At 42.8% G+C, this 23,119-nt stretch overlaps 1 protein-coding gene across 7 annotated transcripts in view; it reads right to left on the bottom strand.

Moving 5' to 3' along the window:
• Positions 1-11,527: 11,527 nt before the first annotated feature.
• The window catches only part of LOC308075810 (rho guanine nucleotide exchange factor 9-like), an 82,154-nt gene continuing 70,562 nt past the window's right edge, over positions 11,528-23,119 (bottom strand). For 6 of the 7 annotated variants that reach the window (XM_080415772.1, XM_080415774.1, XM_080415773.1 and 3 more), the window contains 2 exons: positions 22,151-22,219; positions 11,528-18,145 (listed from right to left, as the gene is read on the bottom strand). In XM_080415772.1, the coding sequence (XP_080271898.1) occupies positions 17,967-18,145; positions 22,151-22,219 (248 nt within the window). In that variant the 3' untranslated portion in view covers positions 11,528-17,966. Of the gene's footprint in view, positions 18,146-22,127; positions 22,220-23,119 lie in introns of all 7 variants that reach the window. The other variant, XM_080415775.1, reaches the window with a different exon arrangement.

The following is a 23,119-nucleotide window of genomic DNA, read 5'->3' as shown; positions in this document are numbered from 1 at the left end:
TGACGTGAACTGGGGACCACGATCTGAAACAATGTCCTCCGGAAGGCCATAGTGCCGGAACACCTGCTCAAACAGCACCTCTGCTACCTGGAAGGCAGTTGGGAGACGAGTGAGGGGGATAAAACGACAGGCCTTGGAGAATCTGTCAACTACTACCAACACGGTGGTGTAACCCTTGGAAGAGGGAAGATCAGTAACAAAGTCAATGGACAGATGCGACCAAGGTCGCTGAGGCACAGGAAGCGGATGGAGTTTTCCCGCCGGAGCGTGTCGCGGGGATTTCGACTGGGCACAGATTGAACAGGATTTTACATATTTACTGACATCTCGGACTAAAGTGGACCACCAGTATTTTTCGGAGAGTGCCTGTGTTGTGCGAGTAATACCTGGATGTCCAGTTGCCACCGAAGTATGCGCCCAAGTCAGTAACTGATCCCTCACCCTTGCGGGAACATAGGTGCGGCCTGGAGGACACTTGGCCGGAATAGGGTCTCCAACCTGGGCCTGACGAATCTCCTCCTCGACATTCCAGAGCACGGGAGCCACAATGCGAGATGGAGGGATAATGGGGCTAATTACAGCTTGGAACTCAGCAGCATCATACATCCGGGAAAGAGCATCGGCCTTGATGTTTTTGGAACCCGGTCTATAAGAAAGGATGAAGTCAAAGCGTGAAAAGAAAAGAGCCCACCTCGCTTGTCGGGAGTTCAAGCGCTTCGCCTTTTGGATGTACTCTAGGTTGCGGTGGTCTGTCAACACCAAGAATGGCTCCTTAGCACCCTCCAACCAATGACGCCACTCCTTCAACGCCTTCTTCACCGCCAGCAGCTCTCTGTCACCTACATCATAGTTCCTCTGAGCAGAACTAAGTTTTTTAGAATAGAAAGCACAAGGGTATAATTTTGGTGGATTACCTTGTCTCTGAGAGAGGACTGCTCCCACACCCACCTCTGAGGCATCCACCTCCACCACAAATGGCAAGTCGGGATCCGGGTGCTTCAGTAGGGGGGCAGTTGTGAAGCAGTTCTTAAGACGATTGAAGGTGGCCGTTGCAGCTTCGTTCCATGGCAATCTGCGAGGACCCCCCTTGAGGAGAGATGTGAGGGGCGCCGCTATGGAACTGTAACCCCGTATAAACCGGCGATAAAAGTTTGCAAAACCTAAGAAACGCTGCAACTCCTTCACCGTGGTAGGTCTTGGCCAATTTAGAACAGCATCAACCTTTGGTTTCTCCATCTTCACCCCCCCTGGACTGATCACATAACCGAGGAAAGAGATGGTGGATTGATGGAACAAACACTTCTCGGCTTTGGCATAGAGGTGGTTGTCTAGAAGACGCCTGAGAACCTCATGGACATGTTTGATGTGCTCCTCCATAGTGGCTGAGTAGATCAGGATATCATCGATGTACACGACCACCTGGCGACCGAGCATATCCCTGAAGATCTCGTTGACAAATGCCTGGAAGACGGAGGGGGCATTTGACAGTCCGAAAGGCATTACCAGGTACTCGTAGTGGCCTGTAGTGGTGCTGAAGGCTGTCTTCCACTCATCTCCCTCCTTGATGCGGATCAGGTTGTAGGCACTACGAAGGTCCAGCTTGGTGAAGACACGGGCCCCCCGGAGCTGTTCCAGAGCTGCGGGCACCAGAGGAAGGGGATACCGGTACTTAACGGTGACAGCGTTCACGCCCCGGTAATCGATGCACGGACGCAAACCACCATCCTTCTTGGCCACGAAGAAGAAGCTCGCAGAAGCAGAAGAGGTGGAAGGGCGGATATAGCCCTGCTTCAATGCCTCCTGGATATACTCCTCCATGGCCTCGGTCTCCGCGATGGACAAAGGGTAGATGTGGCCACGAGGAGGAGCAGAGCCAGCAAGCAGGTCGATGGCGCAATCCCAGGGGCGATGAGGAGGAAGACAGGTGGCCCTCTCCTTGGAGAAAACCTCTCTCAGGTCCTGGTAGGCCTCTGGGATAGTGGGCTGAGAAGTGGACTCTGGACTCTCTACTGTTGTGAACCCACAAGATAAGGGAAGACATGTTGCACGACAATAGTCTGACCAGGCTGTAATCTCCCTCTCTGTCCAGGAAATGGTGGGGTTATGAAGTTGGAGCCAGGGGAGACCGAGAGTGATCTGGTGGACCGGTGCTCTTATTACAAGAAGCTGGATACTCTCACGATGCATAGCACCAACAGTAATGATGAGGGGATGGGTGATGTGGGTAATAGTGCCGTCTCCCACAGGTCTGCCATCCAGGCCTTCGATGGGAATGGGAGTGGTGAGACGGTGAAGCGGAAGGTGCAGGGACTTGACAAGGTCCTTATCAATGAAGTTCCCTGCAGCCCCGGAGTCCACTAATGCTGTAGAGACATCACATGGAGAACAGCTATCAACAGTAATTGGGACCAGAAAAGGTTGAGCACTAATAGCTGAGGGTGGAGTACTCACTTCAGCAGTACGACTCAGAGGGCTGTCTCTCCGATCTCCGCGGTTAGTGAACGACGCAGGTTTCACAGGACAGTCTGCAAGCTGGTGATTCTCTGCTCCACAGTATCTACAAAGACGCAGTTGGATTCTGCGACGTCGCTCAGCCGCTGAGATACGGGTGAAATCCACCTCCATGGGCTCTGGAACAGGCTCAGAGCTAGTGGTGGCTGTCGAAGGGAAGTGAGAGGGTCTCTGGCGCTCTCTGATGAGGTTATCCAGGCGGATGGCCATGGAGATGATAGCATCCAAGGAAAGGTTCTCATCTCTGCATGCCAGCTCTGTCTGGACCTCCCTCCGTAACCCTCTTCGGAACAAGGTGCGCAGAGCTGGTTCATTCCAACCACTGGATGCGGCCACGGTGCGGAAGGAGAGAGCATATTCAGCAGCAGTACGGGAACCCTGACGTAATTGAAGAAGCCGTTCACCTCCCTCCTGGCCCTCTGGTGGATGATCAAAAACAGCTCGAAACAGATTCAGGAACAAGTCGTAGGACCCGACCTCAGGTCCTCCATTATCCCAGACAGCAGTGGCCCATTCCAAAGCCCTTCCAGTCAGGAGAGAGATGACCGTAGCCACTTTGGCGGCTTCGGACGTGGGTGCTCCAGACTGGTGGGCAAAGTATAAGGAGCATTGGAGGAGGAACCCCTTGCATTTTGAAGCAGTGCCATCATACTTATCAGGAAGCGCCCACTTGGCATTAGCAGTTGGAGGAGGCTGACCAGCTGGTAGATTGACGACTGGAGCTGGTGTGGGTTGGCCGGATTGTTGAGAAACCGTCATGGTGGTGTTCAGCGTATGGAGTTCCTTAAGAACTTCGTCCATGGCAGTGGCTAGTAGATTCAGCTTGCTGTTGTGTTCGCCCAGGAGTCGCCCCTGTTCACCAACAGCACGCTGCAAACCTGCTGCATCCTCTTGTGAGGCAGTATTCTGTAATGACATTCTTGAATGCAGGCGCAGGTTTCAAGGGTGTTTATTAAAGTCCAACAAAGGTAAAAGTGCAAGGCACAGTTCAAGGAAACTAGACACAAAGGCAAACACGGACGGGACCGTGTGGAGCTGCTGTCTAGTCTAGAGTCAAACAATACTGCCTGCTGGCAGAGTGAACGAGGGGGGTATATATAGGAGTGCACTAAGGAGGAACAGGTGTGTCAAGTTAATAGGCTGGAGATGAGGACCTCTGGAATGAGTGCGTGGGCGTGGTCGTGACAGTAATAGAGCTCTAGTTCAGATTATACCCCCCTTGTGTTTGATTGTTGATGATTGGGTGAAACTGACTAATATTAGTTATAGTTTGATATATGCCTTAGCAGGCTTGTTTTTCATTGTTCTTTCACACTAAAATAATCACTCTCAATTTAACTTGGAGATTGTAAAATTGGACCCAAACACTAATTAACATGGACACTCACATTCTCAGAGTTAACGAGGAGAATGTATGGCTGCAAATTGAATCAACATGATAATTGGACCAAATGCTGAAAACGGTATAAAATAATAGAAGGTTTTTAATCTTTTATGCTTTAAAATCACATGCCGCTAAGTTATCGGTCATTGGATGCTTGCGAATATGTCTGCCTACATGTAGGGTGATTATGGCGGCCCTCTGAACTGTGAGGTGAACGGCATACTACGTCCATGGTGTCACCAGCTTTAGGCCCTGGGGGATCTGCAATGTCCCCAAGAAGCACCACTGTCTCCACATGTGTCTCTAACTACATTGAGTGGATTACTCGGTTATTATAAGATCCATAACCATAACTGATATACAGAAAAGTTGTCTCATAAAGGAACGTTTTAAATAAAGCCTGTGCTTCAGTATAAATGTGATATCAAACTGACTGTACTCAAACCTACGTGACAGATTGGGGACTCAAATATTCAGTGCCACCCTCAGTGTAAATCTCAAATATCAAACCTCTTTCAGTCATTTTCTTGTAAAATGTGTTCTCTGAAATTATCGTCTGATGGATTTTTACATGTTATTTATCTTGTTCAGAACTCAGACATCACATCACGCCAGTCCTTCAAGACCTGCACTGCATGGCTTCCTTCCAGTCAAGCAAAGAATCACATTCAGAATATAATTCCTCAACACCCACAAGTCCCCCCCCCACCCACTCACTCAGGTCCGGCAATGCCAGCCAACCAACTGGAAATTCCCAGGACCCAAGGACCAAACCTGAGGTGATAAGACATTTTCAGTTGCTATCTGTGGAATGCACTCCCGGCCTATAACCACATCAAAGAGGCAGCCACCCTCCCTTCAAAACTGCCCTCAAAACCCAACCCTTTATTACAATTTCCATTAGCTGTTGCAAGAGATAAAATGAGTTTAGTGTCCACATGCCGTGTTGCAGAGCTGTGTTTTTCTGTACCGCTATCTTGCATTTTTGTTTAATGTTTTTTAATTGATCTGCATTAGCTTAACTCTTTCAGTGCCAAGAGTATTTTCATAAAGTACTCCCAAACTGCCAGGAATTTGCGTTTTTTTTAATTTTGTAATTTTGTAATTTTTCATTCAAATAAATGATCTGATTGGGGTTTTAAACCCATAATACAGTTCTACCAGTAGAGAGCAACAAATCGACACATTGATGATCTCGCTGGCTCACTCGCCCCCTCCCAAACAGGCTCACGTCATATCCGGTCAGAACCGGATGTTGACATTTTCGACAATCGTTGATCGCGCTAAATTACGATGCGATACACGACTACGATGACTGATCGTCACCCAGACCAAAGAGAGTAGACGTGGACCTCTCCGTTCGCTTTTTATACCGTGTGAAAAACCGTGACTTTCCCTATTCTGGCCGAAAATCACCGGAGAAAAACAACGTGACCCGGAAATGAATTTTTTTTTTTACATCCGGCTCCGGGTGAATCTGAAGGAGTCAGGAAGCGAAAGTGATCATGAAAAATAAACAGAATAACGCGACCACAGTCAAAAGTAAAAACTCGGGATTTCTCGTGCTGGCACTGAGGGTACTCGGGAAAAACTCGGGATATGTCGGGGCGTGGCACTGAGAGAGTTAATTGTGACGGATCATTTCAATCTTTGATCTGGCAATGGCAATGACTTCTGACAATGTGTAAATCTCTGCCAAGCCCAAGGATACAAGTGGTATCTGTTTTCATTGTACATTCAACATATTAAGGCTACTTTCATGTAGTCTGTTGTTTATAGATATGGGATCCCATGAGAATGATGGTGAATGTGTCACAGTTTTATCTGAGAGACCCTTAACTCCACCCAACACTGGTACAACAATCATTTGACAGCTTTAGTTAATACACGTTTTCAGATTTAGATTATTATCACAATCACAAAACATACATTAACCACTTTAGCCCTATATATATTTCGGCCATTTGAAAATAGACGATCTACAAGCTCACAATGTGTCACGAAGCGACGCATTGTGAGCTTGTAGATCAGCTATTTTCAAAAGATTTGTATACATTTTTAACTTGTGAAATGGGACATTCTGCACAATGAGTACTTTTACTTTTGGTACTTTAAGTATATTTTGATGCCAACACTTTTGTACTTTTATTCAAGTCAATTTTGAACACTGTAATTTTACTTACGTAACAGAGTATTTCTACATTGCAGTAGTGATACTTTTACTTAAGTAAAACATGTGAGTACTTCTTCCATCACTGCTTGGTACCCCAGTCTACACAGAGTGGCCCAGGCGACATGACATCGTGCACTGCCCTCAATACTATACTTTTACTTCTACTCCACTACATCCCAGAGGCAAATATTGTACTTTTACTCCACTACAATTATTTGAAAACTTTAGTTACTAGTTACTTTTAAGATATAAATTATATTATGAAACATACATTAACCACTTTAGCCATATTTTATACATTATTACATTTATACACTATTTGAAAATAGACGATCTACAAGCTCACAATGCGTCGCATAGCGACGCATGCAATTAAAATAATCAGTCAGTGCATTGGCTTACAATTTACAAATGAACAGAAAGATATCAAACCCTGATATTTTGTCCATTCTTCAGTTCATAGAAGTAATTAGCAATTAGCAATGTATTGCATAAAAAGAAACCAATTATATTCCTCTCACCCAACCTCTATGTCAGGAGGCTCCGGGAGATTAATTTGTTCCTTTAATCTGTTTCTGCATCCTAATGTCCACCACCAGAATATCCTCCAACCGACCAAGCTTCCCTTATTCAGGTCTTAAGATGTATCGGCCACAATATTCAATAGTTTAAAGTTGTGATTTGGATTACAGTGTACGCTTTAAAAAGCTTCTTTGTCAAACCACACCAAACACTCAACATGTAGGTGTTACCATCTTTTTAACCAACTAGGTAGTTTCCCGAACACCTACAGTATGTCACACCACCGATCCGACCAATATGTCTGAGTCACTCAAGTCGCACTATTTGTAACAAATGCAACACAGCTTATGTCTTAACCACTTCGGCCTTATCAAAACACGGGTGGTCTACAAGCTCACAGCGTGTCACATTATGATACGTTGTGGGCTTGTAGATATGCTATCTTCACTTTTATCAGTTTTTGATTATGAATCATTTGAAATGCCTTTGAAGACATGGCAAAAATTGGGGACACTAGGGTTAAAGACAGTATTTAATAATCCAATAGGAATTCTAAAAGCCACTCATCAAGGCCATCTCTAAAGCCTCTGCATGATAATGAAGAGTTAATTGCTTAAGCCCTATATACTGTAGACTACTTAGTTGACTGTTGGTCCCCAAGGGTCAATACTAGGCGTATTCTCACAACGTGCTGCGTTGTGAGCTTGTAGATCGGCTATTTTTGTTAGCCGCAGAATTAGGGTTCAAGTGATTAAAAGAACAAGATGACTGTAGACAGTACTGGACTTGTCAGGAGTAATCCTACATAATTATAAGTACATTTAAAGGTAGGGTAAGTGATTTTCTTTGGTTAAAATAAGTGTTAAATAGCTCTATATTCTGATAGTACTCATTGCTAAAGAGTGTTTGTTCAGTAAAAGGAGTCTCCTTGTCTCTCAAGCTCTTTATAAAACAGAAAACAGTTTCATTTCCAATTTTATCCAATCAGGATAGAGAACTCAATCAGGATACAGATTAAACAAGTGAAATTGGAAGTGATGACACTAAGAAATGAGCAGGCAAAATTGGAACTGGAACACTACAAAAAGTGTGAGATTTTGACACCTACCGGAAAATTTATTTCTGTTTATTAAAGAGCTGGAGAGATGGGGAGACTCCTGTTACTGAACAAACACTCTATAGCAATGATTACTATCAGAATATAGTGCTTTAACCTTTTAACAAAATACTTTCTGTTTTAACCAAAAAATATCACTTACCCTACCTTTAAGTGTCAAGTCGGATGTCATCCCTCTTTCAGGAAAAAAAAGGTACAGCCCCAGCATTATTTTGATTGGAGACACTGCAGGCAAAATCACAACCTAATTCACACTTTGTCATATAGGACAGTGTTGTTTACTGAAAATACCATATTTTCAACTGACAAATGTGACTTTCAAATATTTATCAATATTCTTCCAAACAAAAAAAATGAGAGAAAAAAATCCCACAACACAACAATCTCACAACATGTTGCTGTGAGCTTGTAGATCGGTAATTTTCTTAGGAATTGACCAAAGGTTTTCAAAATGTTCGCCTATTATATAGTGCCAAAATAGTGCTTAAGGTTTCAATTGTATTTATTTTATAGCACTGACAGCTATATATTGTAGCTTTATATTATTAGACTATCATTGTTTTTTGTACAGAAAATATATACTTTGTTATGAAATAGCAAAAAGATCTACAAGCTCAAAACGCCACAATCCGCTATTTTTGGGCGGTGAAACCGCCCCTATAAGTGAGATTTGGAAAAATGTACAAATATCTTGGGCAGTGAAACCGGCCCTAAAAGTTTGTAGAATTATCCTGCGCTGTGATTGGCCAATCACAATCTATTCAGGACTGTGATTGGCCAGTGTCACATGACACATGTGCATAGCCCTATGTGATTGGCCAGTGTCACATGACACATGTGCATAGCCCTATATAAGCAACCATAACTTCAAAAAAACCAAATTATTGTTTTTTTGAAGTTATGGTTTTGTCCATCATAAAGTGTGTTTTACAAAAGATAAATGTATTTATCTTTTGTACATGATTGATCGACTCCATTCAGTATTGTGATTAGCTAGCAAGACACATGCTGACACTAAGTGGCTCTTTCAGATCAAAGCATATATATTGGTTGACTCCATTCAGTATCGTGGTTAGCTAGGAAGACACCGCCCACTTCACACAGGGTGTGATTTTTTATTTACCAAACGTCTGAATATTCTCGCCAAAACTGTGACACTAGGGTTCATGTGGTTAAGAGTGGGAAAACTAGAGGGAAGGTCATCCATGAATGTCATGTTTCATGATAAACTGGTCTGTAGATTTTGTGATATCTTGTGTGCAAGTGGCAATTTTGGCCTACAGGTGGTGCTAAAGGAAAGGTGAAATCACCATGCTCTGGGAAGCATGAAGATGCACAGCAAGCTCCATGGACGTTCAGACACAGTCATCGTCAAGCACCTTATTTTGTTGTCTTGGGTATATTTTACCCAATATAATATATTCCATAAAAAAATACTTCTCATCAAAATATATTAAAGTACAACAATACATGGCAAATTGTGTTGTTTTAACACAAAAAAAATTAAAACATCATCGGGGGTCCTAAAAGCAATACTATATATAAGCAATAAAATAAGACCTCATGTAGGCATATCTGTGAAAAATGTGGGAATTGTTGACAAAAAATTTAATAATGGAGCTTGGAACTTCTTTGGTCCACCCATTCCTGGGACATCATGGAGTCTTGTCCAGTGAAGGCACAGTGACATGACTGACAACTGTTGGGGAGCCCTCATGATTTTGTTTTGTCTCTATCACTAACGTCGGGTGAAAATCTCCCAATCACCCAGAAATCACCCAATCACCCCAAAAACCAGGGGTGGGGGCAGGGAAACAAGTCTACCTTCGATGATATCACTGAGCAGCCTGAAGGTACCCAAGGACCCACCCACCTCAGACATTGTAGTAACACAATGAAAATCACAAAACCATATTTGTGTGGGTGAAAATCACCCGACATTATTATTCTAGGGGATCAGCTATCTGCTGAAGTCGGTCGGTCCCATGTATGGTCAGTGGTAGGTTCTTTGGCTCTGGACAACCAGATCTCCATATGGGCGTATCGGATTTGCTTATGGTTATGTCTGAGTCATAGTGACATGCCTATATATGGGCGTATCAGGTTTGTTTATGGTTATGTCTAAGTCATAGTGACGTGGCCGTGGTCCGCCCACCGGTCGGCTTCCCATTAGCCAATTTTAACATATAGGATAAGGATTACAGACAAACAGTGAGCATGGAAATACTTACATGGTTGTAGCAAAAGGCCAACATAATACACACATCTTCAACCACTAACGACATCTTGATCATATCGGCCAGAGATAATGTGTACCGATTTGTGTGAGTTTTGGAAAACAATATGTAGGAGTGAGTAGTAGCAAAAAGTGTGTTTTGAAGAAAACACAAAATGGCGGAAAATGTAATCTGGCACAAATGGCCAGGGCCTATATGAAGAGTTGTGTCATGATCCAAGGAAAAAAAGGGGGGGGAGATTGGTAGCACTTTATAATAACTATACACTATTAAGCATTAGTTAAACATTAAATACTTAATTCTTCATGAATTCATCATTTGAATAGCAGTATTCATACATTACTAAGCATTAGTAAACAGTTGTAAATATTTCAACTATACATTAGTTAAGTTAGATAGAACTGCTTCTATCTAATTTATAAATGCTTTATTATAAAACCGAGATAGTCCTAACTTTAGATGGGCTCACACAAAATACTTAACTAATGACTAGTAACTAACTACCTTACTAAATCACAAGTTTGAGTATGAATAAGTGTTCATAAAACATGAATTAACAGATTCAGATACGGTTAGTTTGCAGTAGGTCCAGAGTGGGCAAGAAATGAAATGAAATGGCATTATGAAACCTGAGGAGAGAAACTTCCTTTTGGTTCCTGTAGAGGTCACTCCTCACCAAATGTTGCTCCTATAGGTTGTGTTGTGTTGTGTTTTTTCTACCCTTGACTAATCCAATAACGTGATGTGAATGCAGTTACACCACTTTGTGTTTTGTGTGTGTGTGTGCGCGCGTGCGCGTGTGCGTGTGCGTGTTCATGGGCTACAGTATGTCTGTGCATGTGTCGGCTGCATGTGCCTCTTGCACACGTGTACTTTTCTTATTGTTACCATCTTTATCGTATACATAAGGAGCTTTGTGGACTTTATTTTTATTTATAACGCATGTGTGTGTATGTATGTGCGCGGTATATCAAATCCAATCACACATGTCCTGACATGAGTTAATTTGTTGTGTATACTCAGCAAAGTCTGGAGTAAAAAGAAACACTTGACAGTTTTTGTTTCGTTTTTTGTTTACACTTGAAGAGTTAAATTAACACTGGATTTTACCGTTTAGGGTACACAGATGTGAGGATGAGGATCAGGGATGGTATAATCACTCCGATTTATTTTATTTATTATTTGCTTTATTATTTACTAAATACAGGCTTGCCTCTGCAGAGCAAATTAGCCCAGACTTCAACACGGCCAACTGGGAGGACATACTTATGTAAGTCTCATGACTTATTGATTACAGCACAGCCATTTGCAGGCTACAGTTTGGTGTTGACAGTTTCCTAAACTGTTTCTTTTGCAGTCTGAGAATGTTCAGTGCAAAAGAATGTTTACTGGGAAAGGGCACCTGAAAATACTGAAGTCTGCCATTCTTCCACGGAGAAAAAGAAAAGGCTGAAATGTTTGCTGGCCAGCCGGCAGGTTTAGGAAATGGGCTTTACACACAGGATGTGATGTCACACAACAGGAAATCCAGCACAATGTACCCAATGTACTCATACTCACAACCACGCAAAATGGAGGCCCGGCTCTGTATATAGAGGTTTTATTTTCAACAAAAGTACAGCTATATCAGATATGATTTCATTTTTACAGCGAAATACAACATATTCCCAGTGCTTCAGATTACATCAAAACATATAATGTACATACAGTAGACATCTCCACTCTCTCATTCACAGTTTCTGGATTGAATAGGCATTATTTTTCAGGTTTTTTCGTTTTTCAATTTCTACAACAAATAAAATCAAAACTGAAAAGGCCAGCGAGGAAGAAATAAAATACAAAGGTTTGCATATGGTGAAATTTCCAAACGATAGTGTAATATTATGTGAGTAAATGTTCTGTAGGAGTTAAAATCCAGACCTTAAACTAGATGGTAATATACAATGGATAGAGCATAAATCCCATAGACTTCATTCGCCTTGTTGTACTTGAAAACCACATGGAATATGGCTTTGTGAAAAAACTCCATTGTACCCTGACTGTTCCGAAACAACGCAGGACTAACTGCAAAAGCCAACTGCAAGAAATTTGCTAGTAATAACGTTTAATAATTAATGACGTTGCTGCTGCGCTATTAGTGTGTGTAAATGGGATTACTGCCGCATGTGCCCCCTGGATAGAGAGGAAAGAAAAAAACAAGAAAAGAAAATGAAAAGCAATAGCTGCGGGATAAAATGTGGATGTTTGGTTGATTCGAATGACAGCAGTCGAAGGATCAAAGCAAAGATTGAAGGTTCCTTAAGAGTATAATCTGCTTTAAATCGCAGTGAGAGCTGTCTTCAGAACTCTCAGCACACAGTTCAGAAAGAGTATGTACCCAAAAAAAAGTAAAAAGAAACCACATAATAAATTTTTATAACATGAGCAAACTGGAAATGTTTGATGTTCAGTTTCATAAATACAAATAAGGAAATCATTGGTACTGTCAAAACCACTGCTCTTCAAGGAATCATTAATGTGCTTAAGACTGCGGCATGATAGGAATTGCAATGGAGTAGGCCTACTATACTGTATATGAGGGTCTTCAGGATTAGGGTTTATTTTTAGCTCATCCCATGAGGTTTCTCATTTGTTCAGCTCTTCTGCTCGACTACAAATCTATATTATGCACACACCCATCATCTGGGCTCACTCCTATTTGGTTCTCTGATGCCATAGAAGAAGAAAAAAGATACCCGTTTAGCCTCGTTTAGCCGCGCTTAATGGCGTTCCTTGAAATAACCAGCGGTAGGAGGGTGAGTAGGTGGACTCCAGGTAGGAATTTGAAACATTATACATCTTATAATAGAATATATGGACACCAGTGGAGAGTGTCAGTGCCTTTGAATTAAACAGCCGATTCTTTCGATTCAGCGTGAGCTACAATGTCCCACTCCAGATAAAAGATCCCTATGGTAGAGGGATACCTGATTTAAAATGAGTCCCGTGCCGGTGTCACTTACCAGAAATAGCAGATCTACAGTACAAGCTTGTAGATGGGCTATGTACAGTGCGTGACACCCGTGCTCACACCGCCACCAGCTCACACCGCTACTAGCTCACACCGCTACTAGCTCACAACACATCGCAGCATGATGCGTTGTGAGCTAGTGCAGTGGTTCTCAACTAGTGCCCAGTGGTGGGCCATGAGGATATTGCGAGTGGGCCCCCCAAAAACACTAAGAGATAATACTCATTAATATACATTAATATAAAAAAGATATGTAAATAATCATAATAATAAATAAATGTTGTGGTATTATTTCTTTAAAACCTTGAAAAAGAAGTGTCCATAGTGATACTGCTAAATAGGAACTTAACGTATACTTCGCTAGTTCCACTGATCCAAGGCAGAAACGCAAACAATTGATTCATCATTGAGATAAAAATGCTCTGAAAATACACGAAAGTGGTCAGATCTTAAAAGCGCTTTTAAGATGTTCAAGTGGGCCCTGATGAAGAAAAGGTTGAGAACCACTGAGCTAGTGGATCGGCTATTTCCGATGATAAATCAGGCGTTAGTATAACTCGGGCTTGAGAGAACAAGGGGGGCAGGATGGACATGGCAGAGAACTCCCTCATGTGAGATGGCGTATGGATTCACTGTAATTGGACCCTGGATTGTAGGAGTCATGTCGGCAGCGAATGAAGCAAAAACAATTCCGTCTAAAGTCGTCTTAAGTCTCATGCAAAATATTGGGATGCCACAAGCATGCATCTACCTGTTTACTGAGGTCTACCGCACGCGAGAACTGGTACGACATTCGTCTCCAACGAAAAAATACCAATATCCAAATATATGATCTGTTCTTTTTACATTATTTACAGTGTGTTTTAGCTGCTAAGTGTAAAATAGATGATTGTTCCTTCGGTTTTCGTAATAGTCGTAATACGTAGTTATACGTAGCTCTAAAATGTGAAAGTTGACTGAGCCGTGGAAAAACTCAGCGTCCTATGTATATTCAGGTTACATCATAATGTTCTCTCAACATTATGTATAGTGGATAAACTGTTAAATAGAATACAAAGTATCTCTAAGTCGTCTCTAAATGTCTGAAATTAGAATTTTACGATCGTTGTGCAAGAAAAATAACATCAGTGATATTCTAGTGCGATATAACAATGAGGTGGCCATATTGAACGTGTTTGCACAGTGTCTACTCATACTGTATGGAAAAAGGTCCCGCTTTACGTGTTTCTGTCCGAGTGGATCTCATGCGCTGGGGGGGAAGTGAATTCCCAGAAAGAGAGAGAGATAGGAGAGAAAGAGAGGACAGGGGGAGAGATGCAGAGAGGAGAGGAGAGAGATATAGACAGATGAGAGAAAGAGAGAGAGATAGAGAGGAGAAAGAGAGAGAGAGAGACAAGTCCCACACCGAGGGAGGGAAAATACATGACTAATTCAAATCTGCCTGTGAAACTGAATAGATAATCACTAGTGGAATGCTAGAAGGCACTGGTAGATAGCGTCTCTTCTCTGCAGCAGAACAGGTCAGCAAGTGCATGTGAGAATGCGCCTCTGTGTGTGTGTGTGTGTGTGTGTGTGTGTGTGTGTGTGTGTGTGTGTGTGTGTGTGTGTGTGTGTGTGCGTGCGTGTGCTTGCGTGCATACATGTGTCACGGCACACCTATGCTTGCATGTCAGCTATGTGTGTGTGTTGGTAGTGACGGGAGTCGGGGGTGGGGGTGTTTCTGTGCATCGGACCTGAGGTTTGGTGGTCTGTTATATCTGTTGCCTGCGCCAGACGAAGGGGAGTTAACATCCACAACAATCACACTGGGAGTTGACCTCTACAGCACTGGTTCTCAAAGGTCTGGGGCCCCAGGGGTCCTTGACGGGGTTCCAGGCGGTCCCCAGCAAAATTAAGAACATTTTATACACCTATTTTCTGGCTATTCGAAACATTTTGAAATATCTTGACAAATCTTCTCTTATGGGGGTCCCTGGCACAAATTATTTTCCGATTGAGGTCCCACGGCCAAATACATCAATTTTGTGTCATTTTACATTTCTTTGGCTATTAAAAAATAGCAGATATACAAGCTCATCGCACGGCACAGAGTGCCGCGCTATGAGCTGCAAAATCGTGAACATTTTTGCACATCTTTGAATATATATATATTTTAAAGCGAACATTTTTAACTAAAATCTTTGCTTCTGGGGGGTCCCTGGAACAACATATTTTGAGATGGGGGTCCGCGGCCAAATACATATCATTTTGGGGGCCCTCTACATGAAAAGGTTTGAGAACCACTGATTATAGCAACATAAATTTGTTCAAAAAACTGTTAGGATTTAGCACAAAATAATTTCCAATTGAGGTCCCACGGCCAAAATACATACATTTTGGGGTCCGGGACATGAAACTGTTTGAGAACCACTGCTCTATAGACCCACCAACCCACTCAACCCCATTCTCAGCTTTCTTTACTGAAACAAAACATAAATTACACAACATACTGACAAAGCAATTCTAACCTTCCTTATTTCGTTTTTTTTTCCAATAGGTTATAAGGCCCGTAAGAAGGCAAAACAAACGACATAATAACAATATATAACTCTTTCATGTCACTGTAGTGAATAGTGAAGATATATAATGATATATCACATTGCACAACTTGTTCATACTGTATACAGTTCATCAGATGATATATAAATCCAAACACAAAAAATGTACTTCCATAATCTGAGGTCAAAATAGGATCACAAAACCGTGGTTACCGGTCTGCTTCACTTACACTCCGTCTGTGGATAGGAATAACGACCTGAAGGAAAACGTGTGAATGTGTATTTTCCCTCTTGGCAGAACCCCTTTTACCTCCATAAACGTCAACGTCTTCCAGTGCTTCATACTGTCCGTTTTGGACACGACAGCTTGAGGGGGGAGGGGGGGGGTGGGGTGTTGATTCAACAAGCCAATTTGAACAGGCATCACTCTCGTGTTAAATCCACAAACAAATGTCACGGTGCTGAAGGCCAGGGCAGCGCTACAGTGGATCAGATAATGACCACCGAGGGGGGTGGATGGATGGATGTATAGATGGATGGATGACTGATGCCAAGGTTGGAGCAGTTGTTTGTAGAGATGCGTCAATCCAGCAGAGATAAAAAAAAAACCTGCACACTACAGAATGAAGCCAAGCCCCAAACCCCCCCTCCCCCCCCACCACAGGCTTGCTACAGCATTGACTCACACGCTCAATAACTTTACATTTTGCTTGTTCTCCCATAATATTGATTCTGAGACCAGATTAATTTCAAGCGGTTGTTTCGCCCTCATACATATAGCTTCATCCTTTCAGCTCATTTCGGTCGGGGGGAATCTTTTCTCATTCATCACTTGGTGCCGCATGCAAGTAGAATCGATTTCATATCCAGAATAGCATCTAGTGCCCGGTGGAATATGTTTGTGCAGCACTCTCATGCAAATACAGAAACGTAATCTCTTTCCTGGAATTGGCGCTGTGCTTTTGTTTACGACGGGAGCGATACTAAAATGGTTAACTCGAACTGAACATGTCCTTCTTACAGCTGACTCCAAAAGAAACAGCCATTGCTTTCCCCTCTGGCTCAATGCATCAACTTCACTTCAGCTCTCAGTGGATTCCTGGAGGCGGAGCCGCCGGAGCCCTCGTCTGAATACCCAATGAGGAGCCAGCACAGTGCTACAGGGGGGCGGGTCTCAGGGGAGGGTGAGGGCGGGGCTTCGACGCTGGCAGGTGGAGGGCAGCCTGCCTATATCTGCGCTTTTACGGCTGTTTCATCTAAAAAGCCCCTAGGATATGCCTGCTAGGATATGAATATACCCTGTCAAAAAAAGGATGTTAATGTTCCACTGATGATAATGGCTATCGATTTGCTCCCTGGCCCATCATGACATGGCTAATGGCAGACTTCCAGGTTGAGATGAGACTCTTCTGGTGGGAAGCAGTGACTCACAGAGGCAGAGCAGGTGGGCAGAGAGATAGAGCGGGCAGGAATGATGGAGAGAGAGAGAGAGAGAGAGAGAGAGAGAGAGAGAGAGAGAGAGAGAGAGAGAGAGAGAGAGAGAGCTACAGCAAGAACGCAAGTGCACGGTTGGAGAGTGCTACTGTATGAGAGACAGAGGGTGGTGGGAGAGAGAGAGAGAGAGAGAGATTGAGATTGTGTGGGAGAACGGAGACATAATGAAAACGCCGAGAGGAAGGGCGAGGTCCAGTTAGACAGACAGTCTGTGATCGGTGCTAGACTGGATCGAACTCAAAAGGTAACGCTGTCAGCAGAACATCACAGGGGGGCTTCCGCTGCCGCAGCCCCTGATCCGAGGCCTGTCATTATACCAGCTCAAGTTCAAAAGAACACCAACAAGCAAAGTCACATAGCAGCACAACAGATCTCTCAACTTTTGGACACAGTCATACATACCACCAGGAAACTACCCGGCCGGGCCATGTGTGTGTGGGGGTGGAGTGTGTGTGTGAGTGTGTGTGTGGGGGGGGGGGGGTCATTAAATGATTGTTAAATCATTAAATGATTGTTCCAAAGAGATGTGGTTAAAATGAAGCCATAAAACAAATAACTCTGGGGACATTCAGACAGTTGTGGGTCATTTTGAGCGCAGAATCCGCAGTCAGCAGGAGAAGCATGAATAACTAAGAACGTTACTACTGTAACATACAGGGAGTGTGAAGGTTCTTTATGTTTGCTTTTAAATCCAAGTCTTCAGTTCAGTCCTCTTGGGTCGACCAACCACACTCTCCATGTTGACATTGGTCCTTTTTTTCTCTTTTTTTTTTACTGCAGAGTCTCTGGCGTTTAGTGTGTGTGTGTGTGTGTGGTGTGTGTGTGTGTGTGTGTGTGTGTGTGTGTGTGTGTGTGTGTGTGTACGTGTGGGTGTGCACATGTGTGTGGTTTTTAAATTTTCTTCATCGTGGGACAGGGTCATCCGATGTTTAGTGCTTCTAAGAAAAAAATAGCTGTTCCTTCAGCGGAGTCTGTGTGTCTCTATTTCCTAAATGGAGCTAATCGACTAAAATTATGCCAGAACGGAGCCTGATGGCCCCTTTTGGATTGACTGAATTCATAAAGCTCTGCCTGTGCCATGTCCTCCGATACCTCATACTGCCCCGCCGAGAGGGGGTCCTGTGGGGGTGGGTATGAGGGGGGCGTGCACCTGTTTACACCTGGGGGGAGGGCAGGTGCAGGAGAGCGAGGGGGAAGGCGGGGGAGGGGAGGAGGGGCGAGTAGGCAGCGTAGGTTGAACACAAAGCGAAGAAGAAGAGAAGAAGAGAGGGGGGATGGGTGGCAAGAAAGAGGAAACATCGTCATTATTTGCGTCAGAGGAGGAGACCACAGCACGACATCAATTCATGCTTCCACAAATAACCAAACCAAACCAAACAGACAAAAACACAAAGCCAGAGAATGAGTCTTCATAGTGTTAACATTCCATCATATTAAACTCGAGTATATGGTACACTATGATCATAATGGTGACAGCTGAAAATGGTGGACAAGTGGAATTCATTTCCAGTGAATGAGACAACGGAGACTAAAGGTGCTATTCAGGCAAACTCTGTGGCAGGCAAGCAAGAGAACCAATGGATCACATGGAATACAGTGATCAAGCGTGGGGATGAAGGTACATTGTGCTTCTATGCTTGCAGACAGCGCGTTTGATTGAATAGCACCCACACTAGTGGCAAAAAAAACAACAACAGAAAGCTGTTAATATGCACAACTACGGTCTACAATGTAATTTTGCTATGGTCTACAAGCATCACAACTATACTATTATAATTACAAAATAAATAAAAGTACAATTAATATCTGGAGATGAAATATTCAAAAGTTGCCATGGCATCTTGGAAGAAAAAGAATAAAAACAGTGGGCCCTATCTTACACCCAGCGCAAATCGGCGCAAAGTGCAGCGCAATTATCATTGCCAGTTTACAACCGACGTAGTTGTCAATTTCACGTGTAATTATTTAAGTATCCAAATGTCTTTGCACCTCTTAAAATGAGGTGTGCTGTCTTAGGCGGACTGAGAAAATTCAGAAAGAGGACTGAGCTCTGACCTCGTCTAAACTTTAGCGCAGTCCCCCTGTGCAGTATTTCCCTGCTAGTGAAAGAGGGCATTAGATGTACATTGATTGGCTGGTTTGCCTATGTCAGGAATCAAATAAGGTGTCTAGACCTATGTTTTGAGGGTCAAGGATCAAAATGTAACTATTCTTAAAGTGATCACATGTACCTGTGGCATGTACTTACTTCATCATTGGTGTGGGGAACAAGAAATGGATTATCAGAATACACCTGGTAAGGGGATGGCTGCACCATGGTAATAGATTCATTTATGTTGTTTCCGTTGTTCTGATGTCATAGACTCTTAGATCAACCTTTCAAAGTTAATGCCAAAATATACCCATTTCCATTTGACTTTCTAGGAACCCCAAGAATCTAAATATACCACTCAACAAAAAATATCAAGTGTTATTAAATTATGGCCACCACAATTTGATGGATATGACCCCTGAAAAGTAGGCATGGCCAATTATCTGGCCAGTGAGTAATTTTTACAAAAACAAAAAACAACTAATGATTGGAATGGATTCAGCACCCCCACAAACCCATAGTTAGACATCCCACAAGCTCACATTGGCCAATTTACATTTCCCAGCTTTTCACACCAGGTCTTCTCAACTTTGATGGGCTCCACGAAGTTTCCCAGTGTAGTTGGGTTGGAGGTAATTGAGAGGTGTTAGAAGACACCTTTATGAACACATTGGTGAGTTAGCATAATAAGTTGGCATAATAATAATTGGTAAAAATCTGTTTATATTGTAATGGCAGCCCTCATTTGCACGCCAGCATGCCACAGGTACATGTGATCGCTTTAAGAAGTTCCATTGTGATCCTTGACCCACAAAACATAGGTCTAGACACCTTATTTGTTCAGTTAGGTGCAAAATTGGCTGATGTATAGTGCAAATAGATGTTTCGATAATGGCAGCACTATATGGGACATTTTGACCTTTTTAACATAGCTCATCATCGTGTAAACATTTATTTCCAATCTAGAAACACTAACTAGAAGTATATTTCCAGGGGGTGCATGATACTCTCTTGTTCCCACTAGACAAGGTGGTTTAAATAAAATAACCTAATAACTAAGAGTATGTGATGGATTTTTTATCTGATTTGTCAAGATATCACAGATGTCTTTTGGACATAAATGGGGAGACATTACAGGAGGAAGGCGTGACTCTTAAAAGCCGCAGCACGGCCACTGACATTATATCACATTAGTAATGCTGCTCCCGTAGATGGCCGCACGCTTTAACGTTGCGAAACAGCAGATCTCTTCTCTCTTTTCTTAATCACTTAAACCCTAAACCCCTCGGGGGTCTATCCTAGGCCCACTCCTATTTTCCTCTACACCAAATCTCTTATTGGTCAAACATTCGCCAAACATTTGCCAATTGGAGTTGGACACACCCCCAAGGCATTTGCACCAATGCGCTTTAGACAATGCGCCACCTTGTGCAAGAGTTTGTCTAAACAGGGCCCAGTGTCTTTTGTCAGAAATCTTTTCTTAAACACTGTTTTGGGTTTTGAGAGGAAGGGGCTGGATTTATTTGGGTCGTGGCGAAGACCTGTTTATCTTGGGGATAGACAAGATAACACTGGGGAAGACAGATTGGACTGTGACTGCATGCTCCAATGCCATCTCCAATCACAATGGCTCCCATCGCTATAGCAGTTGCCATGGCATCTCGTAGCACTACCTCTAGAGAGAACTCTAATGCATATACCTTTATCATTCTCAAACCATGTCCATACAACATGGCCCTCTTTCTCAAGATGAAATCTATAAATGAATCTGAAATTCAAGAGAGTACTTCACCTTGTGCCAGCCATGTACACAGACACATACGCGCGCACACGCACGCACACAGAGCACTTAGAAAACACACACACAACAAACACCTCTCTGACAGACTTGTACATACACAGGGATCGTCAGAGAGAATATTTATATATTCATATAATATATTTATTTATTATTAATTAATGGATGGTCATTGGTCATGCTTGCCATGGAAATAGGAGTATCACCAACATCAGTAATGATAAATGTATGTCGACACATCTATCCTGCCACTAAAATGTCTGTTTTTTTAAAGGACAATACAAGTGGTTTTCAGATGTGGGTTCTTGCTGGTCTGGACTGGAATTTCTCAGCCCACTTGTTTGACACCTTTTTTCTTCCATTACGGAGGTATTTGCCATGCGATTCTGTGTTCATTTAACACCGCTGTTGCATTGTATTGTCTCGCATGTTAGTCTAGGGGCTGGATGGATGAATGTTAGTTCAAACACCCACCAATAATAAAAAAACTGGAAAACGCTATGAAAATCATTTCCTAAGCTGTGTGCCAGAATACAGTTCGGGAGGAGAAATCACATCTCCAACTATTAAAGATTTAGTCTACTCGCTAACTTTCAGGGAGAGAAAAACATTGCAGGGGAAGAGGTTTCACTGAAAGTATGTGTGCATGGCTGTGTCTTGGGACAAAATGGCTGCCCCCGATTGCTCAATAACGGACAAAAGATTATACTGTATATATGACTATTTTGAGATTAGAATGACACAGGAACCCAAATGTCAAACACACTAGAACTGTCCTTTAACGTCACATTTCATGCAAAAACAGCCCTCTGTCTTTTCATTGATGCTTAACAAACTGTTTAACAAACCACATCGATTCATCCTCATTAACGGGCTGAGAGGGACACTGAACTCAAAGGAAACCAAATGCCATGAATAATCATCTATACTGTGAAGACATGAATCCACTTCTATCTTTTCAAGAGACGGTGTCGCGCATCGAACACAGCAGATCTACAAGCTCACAGCGCGTCGCATCCACGCCGCGTTGTGAGCTTATGGATTGGCTATTTTCGGCGTGAGACGCCGTCTTCTGGCGAGGCATCAATTGGGCATAGCTCTTTGCAGCGCTGCGCGGCTAGTCCGGGTGCATTCATAACAAGCGGTGGTACAGTATGTGCACGTATTATGTGCGTGTGTGAGCAGGTAAGCGGAGAGTAAACAGCGATGAGAAGACAGAGCACAGCGTCTATGTGAAGAAAAAGGAAGTCACCTGCTGTCTCCGTGATGCCTCACCTTTCTGTTTAGTCACCTTTCTCACGGTCATGGCCGCCTGACGCTTCTGGTACTCTGAGATCTCGAAACCTGAATGAAAAACAAATTCCGGCGCAACACAACACGTTAACAACACTGCTTGACCGCACAAGTTTAACACAATGAAAAACACCCAATCTAGATTCAATCACTTCCACGTAATCTAACAACAATGCTCAAAATAGTGTCCTCGCTTCAGCTGTATTTGTGGTAAGCTAAACCAGGATATGATTGCGTTGATAAAAAATGACCAGATTGATCTGATCAGAACTTCCATTGAATGACTTCCAATTGAATTTTTATAAGCATCCAAAAGCCTGCATTAAAGCGAAAATCCGGGGCTTATTGTAAAGAATAAAACGTTATTATAACCAATCTGTATTGTAGAGTATGTTACAGAATATACAACATAACTAGTACATCTGCAGTGGTTGGAGATGGTCTCATTACTCTTCTATTGAGATTTTTTTTACCCTGGTGTCAGGTAGGACATCTACTGGTTGAAAATAATCTATAAAGTTGTTTTAAACAGACGGTGCACCGGATTGTGACTAGATGTGTCGGCATCTTTACTGTAGAGCGGGGGGTGGTATAGTTATTGTAGTAGGAGAGAACTACATAAACGTACGAATTGTAGCTTTAATCCATTAAGACCGGGAACGCATCTGTGTCATTTTAAGATTTCTTTGGCTATTTAAAAAAAAAATCGTGAACATTTGTGCAAATCTTTGAATACCAGTATATATATTTTTAAAGCAAACATTTTTAACTTAACTCTTTGACTGCCAGAGTATTTTCATAAAGTACTCCCCCAGTGCCAGCGATTTTCGTGTTTTTTTGTTTGTTATTTTGTTATTTAATTTTCATATAGTTTGTCTAGCTGCGGTTCCACCAGCAGAGAGCAGCAAACAGACACCTTCATCAGCTCGCTGACTCGCTGCCCCCCCCCCC

Source organism: Gymnoscopelus braueri (assembly GCF_963280865.1).
Source record: "Gymnoscopelus braueri genome assembly, chromosome: 20".
Taxonomy (NCBI): Eukaryota; Metazoa; Chordata; class Actinopteri; order Myctophiformes; family Myctophidae; genus Gymnoscopelus; species Gymnoscopelus braueri.
The sequence above is the reverse complement of the archived record's forward strand: the minus strand, read 5'-3'. Positions and strand labels throughout refer to the sequence as shown.